At 45.3% G+C, this 12,782-nt stretch overlaps 1 protein-coding gene across 18 annotated transcripts in view; it reads left to right on the top strand.

Moving 5' to 3' along the window:
* PARD3 (par-3 family cell polarity regulator) overlaps positions 1-11,964 on the top strand; it is a 561,862-nt gene extending 549,898 nt beyond the window's left edge. For all 18 annotated transcript variants that reach the window (XM_043480525.1, XM_043480524.1, XM_043480531.1 and 15 more), the window contains 2 exons: positions 3,449-3,576; positions 9,923-11,964. In XM_043480525.1, the coding sequence (XP_043336460.1) occupies positions 3,449-3,576; positions 9,923-10,319 (525 nt within the window). In that variant the 3' untranslated portion in view covers positions 10,320-11,964. The remainder of the gene's footprint in view (positions 1-3,448; positions 3,577-9,922) is intronic.
* The last annotated feature ends 818 nt before the right edge of the window (positions 11,965-12,782 follow it).

Raw genomic sequence — 12,782 nt, 5'->3', positions numbered from 1 at the left:
ACTTGTAAGGTGTATATTTATTTTTGTTCTTTCTTTAGTATATTAACAGTTTGGGCTTTGTATTTTTATTTTTCTGTATTGTCTTTTTTAATTTGGAAAAATAAGGATGGTTTTACTTAATGGAGAGAACTGCTGAAGCATTTCTTAATTTACTGAAATAGTACACAGAAGAGACTTTCACATTCTGTTCTACGCTAGTAAGTAATACCGAAATTGTGCAGCTTTCAAAGTTTTATGTAATTTTTTAATGTAATATAAATAGTATCTCTTCATAATCCTGATAAACACCAGTACTTTACAGCTCATTTACAAAAGCAACCTGCATAGTCTTGACTGGTGGTTTTTAAACATGAAGAGAGTCACGTATCTGTGGTTCTCCACCGTATTGTGTAAGAGATAATCATGTATTTACTTCTGTCTTACAACCTCTATCATTATTATGGCTGTGGCAACCTTGGCTATTTTTTTCCTTAAAAGGTCATTGCTTGTCACCAGTTTCATAACAAACAAGGCCAGGGTTATTTATAATTTGCTGTCTTAAAACAGAGCTGCTGTCTTGTTATCTGGTGAATCTCTAGAATCATCACAATTATGCTTTGCCTGTATGTTTCCCCACACAGACGCTGCTTTGTCATTGTAGTCGCTGTTACTGTTTTATCTGAAAACATGCCCTTCTCGCTGGGGTTACACATGATCTCTTCCTTCATTTCTGTCTTTATTTTTGTGATTTTGGACTCTAGATATTTCTATTTCTGCTGTTTCATTCTATTTCTGCCATTGGGATGGAAACCACAAAACTCCAGTGTCTTAAAGTCAGGGTTCCTGGTGGTAATCCGTTTCCACAATTCACATTTTTATGAGATCTTCATTGAAATCATGAATCCAATTATTTTTGATGCAGCCCAAGTAGAGAACTGGCCAGGACGAACTTCTTTCGCTGTTGCTCTGGGTCCATCATGCACACAATCTCCCTGGAAATCTGTGGCCCAGTCAACTTTCATCCTAAAGATAAGGGTGATTCTTTCTAATAACCTGAAGAGAGAGAGTAAAATATTAATAGCAAGGCTGGGGTGTGTATTTCATCAGAGTGAAGCAAACAATGAAATCTGTCAGTTTGCTGATTCCAGACTCCTTCCCTCATTCTAAGTTTTCAGGTCCCACCCGATGATAATTTCATTACTGGGATTCATCCAGATGCACTGAGATATGCCACTGATAAGGTTGGAGGTGAACAGTCCCAGAAAACACAGAGTGTTTTCCAGAAAACACAAACCCTTCAACTTTTTTTCTTCCCTCCATCAGTATCAAATTTTCAGGCCTCTGGGAGAAGCAACTTAAAAATACACCTGAAATTTCTACAAGACCTTGCATTTTCTTTTCACAACTCCACAAGCAGCATGTCACAGAACAGCATGAGCTTGAAAAGCTGGTTAGTAAATCTTGCAGCAGAATGCCAGGTCTTTCAAGACTATTTGACACTTGTGTGTAGCTTAGACTGAGTGTAAAGGAAACGAAAATGGGGTTCTTTTTGAAGGCATATTTTCTTGCTTCACTTTTCCTGTCCATTGGCGCTTTCCCGGGCTCCCTACCAACAACAGATCACCCCAGTACTGTTCTGGGCCAGCCTTGTCCAGGGTCATGGAAGGAACTGTTTGTCTCCTTAATGTTGTTGACGAACAATTGCTTCATGCTTTGTTTGCATAAGCAGAACTCATTCAGCAACATGTTTTCTTTACTGAAGGCACCACGGATGTTATTTGAACCGTGTTATGGAGTGGGTCTCTGAACACACATTTGTTCCAATGTGTGTGGTTATAAACATCCACTAGGAGAGACTGGGGTATCGTAAAGTCTAATCTCTTCACATATTATTTTTGTATCGGGATATTTTTAATATGCTCGCTGACGGTGCCCATATGCTTTGAAATTTTGTCCTGCATATTGCTTCATTATTGGTTACCAACAAATGGGATATGCTGGCCAGGCAGAAAGGGGACAATAGAGGTTACTGCCTTTCTCTTTGCACAAAAGCCACCAGAGGAACCACTCTTTAAGGAACAAGCCTACGTGTTATCTTTCTAGGCTCCAAATGAGTGCTGAGACTCATATTATTTTAGAAAGTGATTATCGAGTCCAAGTCTGCTATTGGCTTTCAGCTCTAAAAAAAAAAAAAAAAAATCAATAACTTGTTTATCACAGAAATTCTTTGTTTGGAATAAGCCTGTTGCACAATGTTGCATAACTCAAAGGGAACTGAGGTTGGTGAGTGCCAAAAAGGGTTACTTAAGAGTGTGTGCCATTGATGGCTATGATCAACATTTGTCGGGTGTTTGTAAAGCTAGAGGCATCGTTGCCTATTGTGAGTGGAGCTGCTTTCAAAATGCTAGATCGTAAAGGTGAGCTCAGAGCCATTGGTTAGAAGCTAAAGCATGTGCAATGGCCCAGCACCATACACTCCCCCAGTATCTGGTTCCGGTCAGCGGCAGCTATCAGCAGACGACCTGCTGCATGAAGTGTTTAGCCAGAAGGATTGACTGTTTCTCTGTAGCATATAATTAACCTGGGTAACAATGCCATTTCTTAATAACTAAGGCAAAGTGTATTATTTCACAACCAATCCCAGGAGCTATTAGCTTGCAGGTTTATTCTTTGGACAAGCTATTCTGTTCACATGTGGCTACCACGGTGGATTAGAAGACCTGTATATGGTGAACTGTGCCTAGTTTCAGCTAATCTCTGTTCAAAATTTAACTGTCATTCTTTAACAAAAGGAAAATCAGCCACAGTGCATCCTACTGCTAGACTAAGATGCCTAACTACTGAAAGCTTCACCAGCATGGCCAACCTTCCAGGGTACAGCCAGGGACTTTCCCACTGTTGTGAGTTATTGAAGCAAATGTTTATATTTTTGGCTCCTTTAAAATCGGGCTATAGTTGCTCTACAGTGCTGTATTAGTTTCTGTGGTACAGGCAGTGAGTCAGCCATGTGTATACATATGTCCCCTCCCTCCTGGCTCCCTTCCCCGCCTCATCCTGCCCCTCCAGGTCATCACAGGGCATCGAGCTGTGCCCCTTGTGCGGTACGGCAGCTTCCCACAAACTATCCTAGTCTTCCGAGCAGGGTTGCTCCCCTGTGTTTGCTGTCTATGCAAGGGATGTAAACTAGTGTCTAATGTCTGTATTTACCAAGCCTCACTAGGCAGACTAGAAAGGTGGATCTCTCGATTTTAAACCATCCTAAGGCCGTAATTAAAATTTAGGGTGATGGGGTATTTGGGGCTCACAAGACCAAAAAAAGGTGCCTCTTGAGAAAGCTGCAGCTGATTTTTAAAAAACTCACGGAAGTCACATGTTGCTTCCAAGTCAGTCTCTGAGAACTGAAACAGTCACCGAGTCCGTGCTGCTCGGAGCTCCTTTCCCGTGACCTGTGCTGTGTTCCCTCCCGCAGCCCAACTCCAGGCCGGCAGCGCAGAGCGGGCGGCACTCGGTGTCGGTGGAGGTGCAGATGCAGCGGCAGCGGCAGGAGGAGCGCGAGAGCTTCCAGCAGGCCCAGCGCCAGTACAGCTCGCTGCCCCGGTACGCGCCCCACCCCGGCCCCCACGCCCCGTCCCTGTCCCCTGGGAACTCCCCGCTTCCACCTCCGAGGAGCCGCTCTTCAATGGTGGGAACCGTGGCTTACCTGGCCGGGGGACCAGGCAGGAAGGTGTTTCAGGAGATGCCAGCATCCCCAGCTGACAGCTCCCTCCTGGGAAGTGAAGTGACCTGCTCCCCGCAAGGACGGGGCTTAGGGGGTCAGACCTGGGATCTGGTGTTTGTTCTGCGACCTCCCGTGGGGCCGGAGACAGATTCCTCCGCTGAGAAACGGAAAGAGAACTTTTACTTTGCACGGCTCAGGGGTAACTAGCATAAATGGACCCCGTAAATCTAGAGTTCTCCAAAAGGACAGGTGTAACTAGCATAAAAGCTCAAGGGGCTGTGGTCTTCTTGGCCAAATGTTTGGCTTCCTGTATTTTAGTTGTGTTTGAGATCATTTTTTAAGGGATGGGGGAGAGCTCTCATAAAGTGTGTGAGAAGAAGTGAGAAGAGAAATGTCCAGAGGACTCGGGAAGGGTAGGAGGAGGGACGGGGGTGGGAGGGCCTGGCGGGAAGATGTGAGGAGACCTGGGGCTCCGTCCTTGGGAAGAGGACAAGAGAGAAGCAAGTACATCCACCGGGTTTCTCCTGCTCACCTCCCAAAGCTGTTCGGTCCTCCAAACCGATCCTTTTGTGCTGGTGCACCCCTCTGCATGTCCACTGCTAACCCTCTCCTGCACCCCACCCCTTGCCTCCCTCCCATGTCTCCTCTGAAGCACCTGTGATTCCATAGCCCTGAGGCTTGCTGCCGCGGGACCACTGCCGTCAGTGAACGATCCCCTAAGAGCCAGAACTTGCCCTTTGATCAACTGCAGCTCCCTTCTGTTTAGCCATTTTACTCTGTGCGGATAGGAGAAAAGTAGACACCTTAAAAAGAAAGAATGCCGTGAGTTTAGGTGTGAGGGGCTGGTCAACTTCTACACCCGCTTCACTCCTTTTAGAGAGTACAGGTGTGTGGGGGTGGGGGTGGTAATTTGCATATAACTTTTACAGTAAGTCCTCTACATACAAATCTTCAAGTTGTGCAAAGATGCAAACATGTGTTCCATCAACGATAGGCTTGAGTGAAACTGCAGCTTGCCCTCCGTCTCCTGTTGCTGATGACCCTTCAGCTCTACCATCTCCCACCTCCTCTCCCTCCTCCCGTCAATAACTTCTTGCCTGTTCACTCCATGCCAGCCCCTGTGTACCAGCTGTTGTACTAAGCTACTGTACTTTTCAAGGTACTGTACCGTAAGATTTAAAATGATTTCTTTATTTTGTGTGTTGGTTTTTTATATATTATTTATGTGAAAAGTAATATAAACCTATTCCAGTACAGCACTATAGGGCCAATTGTGTTAGCTGAGTACCTAGGCTTACTTTGTTGGACTTATGAACAAATCAGACTTGTGAACACGCTCTCAGAACGGAACCCGTTTGTATGTAGGGGACTTACTGTAGTCGGCCCTCCATATCCATGGTTCCATCCGTGGCTACTCTGTATCCTCAGATTCAACCAACCACAGACATGTTGTCCTTAGGTATCCATTATTGGAAAATATAAGTATAAGTGGACTAATGCAGTCGAACACACACAGTTCAAAGGTCAACCGTAACTCCTCCATGTGCACCTCTGATTGAGGAAATTAGAAACTCGGGGTCTTGCAGGCAGCTTGGTTCCTTACAGAGCCACCTCACTCAGCTAGAGGCTGGAGGGAGGTTGAGGGGGGCTGTGACCTTCATGAACTAGAAGCAAATCCCAGTTTCTGACATGTGATATTTTTCAAAGACACTTGACCTCTGCTCTTTGGATATGGACAATTGACAGAGTTTGGTCTAAACAAGTCGCCGTGGCATTTGATACCAAAAAGATTTCACACACACACAGAGTTCAGTTGCAAAGTGGAGCATAAAAGAAAACAAATGGTCAGGACTTGGGATCAGGCACACTAGATGAGGTGGTTTGAATTAGAGGGCTATATACGCGCCAGAGGGGTTTGTAAAGTCTTGCCGTGATTAGGGAAACCTATAGGCTGAATTCAGGTTCCGCTGTGAAATGTCAGTGAGACGCTAGCCAGGTGGTAACGTGAGATCAGTGGGGAAAGGAGACCTGAGCGGCCCAACACTCAATTCTTAACTGGAAGCGGATTTTTTTTTTTTAATTCCTAAATTAGTTTTGTTTTTTCTGTTTTACTCTCTTTTTACAAATCCTTTTTAAAATTTCTAGCTTTATTCCTTAGTATCTAAAGTGTTATAAAGTGTTAGTCGCTCAGTCATGTCCGACTCTATGCAACCCCCTGTACTATAGGCCACCAGGCTCCTCTGTCCATGAAATTCTCCAGGTTGAGAATACTGGAGGGGATTGCCATTTCCTTCTCCAGGGGATCTTCCTAACCCAAGGATTGAACCCAGGTCTCCTGCATTGCAGGCAGGTTCTTTACAGTCTGAGCTACCATAGAAGTTCTAGTATCCAAAAGGCAGTTCTAAATCTGAGCAGTAGAAGTAGGTTGGGTCATAGTCACTGATAAAAAAGTGTGTTCAAGACCCTTTGGGGATGTGTTACTTTATTCCTTTGTCCCACCGTCTGTTTCCTCTCCATGTTTCCTCCTGCCATTGGTGGCTTCTTGATCATCCACCTTGCTTCCTGGTTATGTCTCCACGCCCTGACTCAATCTCCCACCAGGCCCATTTATTACGTGCCTCCACTGTTTGTCACCTTGCCAGCCCAGGTCTGTCTGTCTTCATCCTTCTGTGTCCTCCTCAACGTGATGCCTGACAGCTTTCCTCAGGTGCAGGAGCTTTTCTGGGTGTCCTTTAAGTGAGGGTGGTCTTCAGACATAATCACTAAGAGGCAATTATTGCCAAACCAGGGTGTGGGCTTTGGGTGGCCTCAGGCATCTCCAGCGAGCTCATTCCAGGACCCAACAAACCTGTGTATTGGTTGTAAAGAGATTCACTGGGAGGAATGATGCTTTGTTGCTCCCGTGTTATTGGTAGCCTTTGAGCAACCCTGGGACAGTGGAAGGCTTGCTTCTGATTCTCACTCTGGGACGTGTTTGTGAGTTGCTTCTCCGAGTGAACGTTCTTCAGTTTGTCTTTGGTGCCTTTCTTTGTTCCTTTATCTCTACCAACCCTTCCATCCCAAAGGACAAAATGGTAATCTTTTTGTTTATTTTTTTTCCTTGGTCAGAAAGATGCTCCCCCAAAACTCAGAGCCTAATCATTGGAGGCAAAGTCACTGATTGATCACCCATGACCTGCATATGCTACACTTTTGTGAGCATTTTACAGATGTGATTTTTTTTTATTTCTCCCCATAATCCTATGAGATTAGAGATTCTGCCTGTTGCATTGATGAAGCCACCTGAGCCCAGAGTAGCCCGCCTGAGACCCTGAGAACCCTGAGGTTCTTAGAGAACCTGAGAACCCTCCCAGGCTCATAGCTGCACGTGCAGACCCAGGGCTGGATCTATGCCCTTGGGGCACCCAGCCGGTCTCCCACGGTGCCTCGTGCCTCATCTTCCAGTACGTGGAGGAAACTTACTGTCTGCTGCTTTCTCGTGTTTCTCTACAACCTGCTCATTTCTTGTCCTGTTCTTTAATCAGGAGCTTGCTGATACACTAGCTTCCTTTCCAAGGTAGTGTGTGTATGTATGTACATGTGTCCACACATACACATCTGTGTGTATGAACTTTCCCCACATGTCTTACTTCAAACCTCTGGGAGGTTTTCTTCCTTCTCTCCAAACTGCTTAATCTGAAGAAAATTTTAGCTACAAGAAATTCTTTTTCCCACGTTCATAATTTCCATCCCAAACAAACTGTTAATGAATTTTCAATGTGTCCTAGTACAAAAAAACTCTGCCTTCCTGGACTGATTCAACTTCTGGTCCATGACCATGTGGAGCAAAGCCTCAGGCTTCGTGCAGCTGGGGACCAGGATGAACAGGGCTAGTGGATCCCCGTGGACCAAGGTTGAAGAAGCTTATCTCCAGTTATCCTTAAATTGATAGCTAACCCATGAAAGAATCCCATGTTGTTGCTGTAACATCAGTAACAAGTTTGTTGTTTTAATTAAAGTTTCATGATTAATATCAAATCCCTTGGTTTCATGCTGGCACTTTCCATCATTCACGGCTCTGAGCAGATTAATTTATGACTCTTTAAGTGGAGATAATCAGTGCTTTAGGCAAATAAACTATTCCATCAAATCTAAGGATTCTTGCCTGAGCTGATTTTACCCATGGCCTGATTCCCATTACAAGGATGAATATACTTTAGACTGTTTAATTCATCATTAAACAGTCATTGCCAGAGATGAGTCTGAACAGTAGTTCATCTTCCTTATTGGGAATACCCTTGACTACATTTTAGGTCATATGGAAAATGGGCAGATTTCATCCCAAACCATATTGATGGCACGTCTGAATGTTCAGAAATGCAAATGGCTTCATTCCTATGGGGGACCCAATGCTGCATAGACCTTACTTTTCCCCTACCCGAGTCTTTTTGAACACTCTGTCATGTAGTGTGTGTTGATGTGAAAGGCTGAACAATACATACTGTCACCGAATCATTTTTTTATTGATAAATGGAGCAATATATTTTGTTTTATGACTCAATTCTCACTCCCTCTCTTCCATTTTCAAGGCAAAAAAATTAGGGCATGTCTGTCTTTCTGGCACAAAATTGTTTTACTTTATCATAGCCAATCTTATTGTAAATTCATAAAAGCATCTAGAGACCTGATAGTAAATTAAAGATGTTTCAAAACAATAATGTTTCCTGAAAATGATGTGCAACTTTATTGCAGAAAGTATAAGAAGTTGAAATTTCTATAGGTCTCTGATTTATTTCCCCATCTCGGGGTGACAGAATATGAGTGAGTTACCCTGGTCTTGGATGAGGATACTGTGGGCAGAAAATAGTGCTTACTCCTCACACACCCAGGTTCTGCAATCTTGATGAGCGTGTATTCCAGAGGTTGTCAGTTGCTGACATATATAACTCGAAAGCCGGGGCTTTAAGGGACTGCCTGTTGCATTTTTAATCATAGAGAAGTCTAGACTTAAATCTTTCATAACTGAAGTCATATTGTAATCCATTCCATGTACTTCATATTAGCTAGCATCTCTGGCATGAGGGTGGCAGCTGTGTAAAATATTTGTTTGGCTTGTTTAGAATTGAATTGTAATGTTGTAAAGCGAGCAATTATTGCTGGTACAGAAGCTGCCAAATCTCTAATACCCCTATAGAGCATCCTGCCAATGAGTCTAAATTGCAGGATATGTTGTTACCCTAAGCAGAACAGATCACACCCGCCCAGACACAGAAGGAAGACCCTGTTTCTGAGTAGCTGTGGACTCTGTTTGCTGTCTCTCTCGTGCAGCCATTGTCCACGCAGACTTGTCTCAGACTCGAGCTTGCCGGAGTCAGTCACGTTTTCATCCTTCAGCTCCTATCACAATGTCTGAGAATCAGCTGAAGCCAAATACAGTAAGTCCCCTTACTGGGAACACATGAATGAGTTCCATTCTAAGAGTGCATTTGAAAGTCCCGTTTGTTCGTAAGTCCAACAAAGTTAGCCCAGGTACCTGACTAACACAATTGGCTATATAGTACCATACTGGAATAAGTTTATAATACTTTTCATACAAATAATACATAAACAACAAACACAGAAAATAAAGAAGACATTTTTACTCTTAGAGTGCAGTACCTTGAAAACTATATTAGTCCAGTACGACAGCTGGCATACAGGGGCTGGCATGGAATGAACAAGCAAGAAGAGTTAGTGACTGGAGGAGGGAGACGAGGTGGGAGATGGTGGAGCTGAAGGGTCATCGGCAACAGGAGACGGAGGGCCAGCTGCAGTTTCACTCATGCCTGACATTGACGGCACAGGCTCTGGTTCCTTGCTCCATTCAGTTCTATCTACTCTCTTGACAAAATGATCCAGTGGTGTCTGCGTACGTCCTGGACTCGGAGTAAAGATACTGCACTACCGTACTCGCTACAGTACTGCTCAGTAAAGTGCATAAAAGCGCAACCACTTACAGAGGGCGCAAGCACATGACAATGTACGCGGGACACGGGAGCTAACTTACGTGATTGGACCCACGAATGCGCGCTTGCATGTCTGAAAGTTCATGACTTAGGGTTCATATATAGAGGACTCACTGTGATGTTTGTTGAGATGTAGCAATGCTATTCTGGCTCCCACACCACCACCCCCTCATTCTTCCCCTTCGTCTCCCTCCCTCCCCTTTTCCCAACACTCACACTCACCTTGGGCTTTGCTTCCTAGGCAAAGCAGGAAGAACGCCAGCTCTGTCTCCCAGGATTCTTGGGAACAGAACTACCCTCCCGGGGAAGGCTTCCAGAGTGCCAAGGAGAACCCCAGGTACTCGAGCTACCAAGGTTCCCGAAACGGCTATCTGGGCGGGCACGGCTTCAACGCCAGGGTCATGCTGGAGACCCAGGAGCTGCTCCGCCAGGAGCAGAGGCGAAAGGAGCAGCAGATGAAGAAGCAACCTCCGGCCCCCGAGGGGCTCAACAACTATGATTCATATAAGAAAGTCCAGGACCCCAGTCACATCCCCGCCAAGGGGCCATTCCGGCAGGACGTGCCCCCCTCGCCGTCTCAGGTCGCCAGGCTGAACAGACTCCAGACCCCCGAGAAAGGGAGGCCCTTCTATTCCTGAGCAGGAGCAGAGCGGACGCTTCGTGTCATGCAATAAAGGACACTTTCCTACGAAGACTTGTATTCGGGAGTTTTTTTTTTTAACACCCTGGTGGTACTATGGAGTATTTCTGTTGCTGGTATCAGTGCCTTTAAGCAGTGTGGGCAGTTTGATGGAAGGCCTTAATGTCTTTGCCACTGTGTCTCACTTGTCTATTTCATGGAAGAATTTCCCGCCATGTGACAATCACCTGTTCAAGGCATCCTACGCTCCTCATCTCTTGGGCGCTGGGAACCTGGCCCAGCCTTGGAGACCCCGTGGCTTTGTGTTACCGCCCTGTGCAGCTTGTGGCAACAGATCATCCTGAAGTCACAGGTGATGCTGATCCCTCTTTTTTTTTCCCCTTTGAGCTTCTCAGATGAGGTGACATCTCCACCTCTGGTGGATGAAAATGGGTGACATACACCAGAAATCGGGGCTCTGTGGTATTTCCCCGCACAGTCATTTTTAACCCTTTGTGACCAGTATGGTTTCCCTTTTCTTTCTCAGCTCCTTGTAACAGGAATTTCCTTCATCTAAAAAGAAGCTAAGCCATATTCCAACACTGTCTGGTTATCAGGGGGGTCCTTTTGTAACGGCCTTATAACTCAGTGTTACCAGTGATGTGATCATTCTGTCTGCATTTATAAATACCCTCGTGTAGTCAGTCCTGTTCCCTCACGCATGTGTTGAGTCATCACAGCTCTGCGGGGAGAACACGGGAGACGGGCATCAGCCCCGGTGGGGCAGGGGGCCGCTCGCCTACCGGCCCGGTGTGTGTCACGACGTGGAGGGGCGATAGCTGGAGGAAGAATTCTCCCAGGATGAGCGTCTGGCCCAGTACCTTCCAGTCATCCTTTTAATTAGTTTTTATTTGATGAGTTGGCAAGAAGGGCATAGCATGGGACAAAGATCAGGCAGACACTCATTTTGGGATTCCAAAATCTCACCTGCTATCTCCGGCTTTTAAAGTCGATTGGAATCGATGTTTGTCTCTTCATCCACCTGCTCTCCCCCTGCCTGGTGATGCCATCAGGCTTCTAGAGAGTTCTACCATGAAACAGAAAAGGCAAATAAGAGGAGAGTCGTCCCACATCCCACAGGACGTTCTGGTGTCCCCAAACAGTGACAACGAAAGATCGCCCTTGTGTCACTACATTAACATACGTGTGGGTCATGAGGACCTGGGTTGCTCCCGTCTTTCCATCTTCTCATCTGTTGGTCTGAACATCCTGTTGTAAACCATGGCTGGATTGCTAAAGTGCCTGCGAATCCCGACGTGAAAAAAGCTTGAGATGAAAGCTCAGCATATCGTGTGTTAACAAAAAGAAAAAAAAAAAGACGTACTGATATGCCTATTTTTTTTTTACTGGCACATTGTATTTTTGTGTCCACTTGTTTTTAGAAAATATGTGAGGGGTCCGTCCCTGTACCTGCGTCTCTTTTTTGCATCTCTGTGTAATGGTTCTGTTTGTTCACGGAGCGTGGCGATGTTGAAATGATGTGACCGGTGCAAGCGTGGTGACCTCTGATGACAGCGGCTCTTCCTCACAGCCTCCCCTGTGCTGTGAGGAACAGCTTTCCTGTACATACGAGACTTCTAATAAAAGGCATATTTCTTCCTGTTCTCTGTGTTTCTTTAGTATTCCTGTGAAAATTCTCCTAGCTGGGTTTTTTAAAAGTCTATTAGCAGTTGTGATTTTTTTCCCCCTATATTTAGAGAAAGTTGAAAGTTTCCTCGTCTCTATCTGTGCAAACATGGAAATGGATGATTGATTGTTTATTTGAACACCTGAGGAGAGAGGGGACCGGGAAGAGAGAAGGACATAATTAATGAGTCCACTGGAAGGCCTGGGCTGCCCAGAGTAGCTGGGAAATTCTGAATGGAAGGAGCTGATGATACACTAGAATAAATAAAAGAATAATTGTAGAGAGCAATGTGTTAGTAAGAGTTCCACCACTGGCCTTTGCTCTATGGACCATTTAGACAGGCTGAATGTTCTGACTGAGTCCTAGCCATGTATACGTGGAGCTCAGAGAGAAGTCCAAATTCAAGCCCACTTTCAACTGATCCAGTTCTTATTTCCCAAATTACACAATGAGACTTTGCTCTTTCTTCCAGAAGGACACTAGTTAATATTTGTATGGTGCTTTGAAGGCACGAAGGGTACTAGAGCCCTGAGTGGGTCCCTGTTCAAAAGGCAGGCTTTGCAAAGACCTGTTCAAAATACCCTCCCATGGAGGGCCAAGCATCAGCTGGTTGTCATAGCTACCCTCATCTTGACACTAAATCCAAATTCTGTCACCTCAGGATTAGTGACGAGAGGTGTATAGCAAGCCAAGGTGATAGATAACACGTCTTTGGTTCTTATATGCCTACAAGGTGTGGGAAAGGAGGAGAGAGAAAGATGGACAGATTTGTTAATTTTCTCACTGACCAGGAGG

Source organism: Cervus canadensis, chromosome 10, assembly GCF_019320065.1.
Source record: "Cervus canadensis isolate Bull #8, Minnesota chromosome 10, ASM1932006v1, whole genome shotgun sequence".
Taxonomy (NCBI): domain Eukaryota; kingdom Metazoa; phylum Chordata; class Mammalia; order Artiodactyla; family Cervidae; genus Cervus; species Cervus canadensis.
This window is presented reverse-complemented; position numbering and strand designations above follow the sequence as displayed.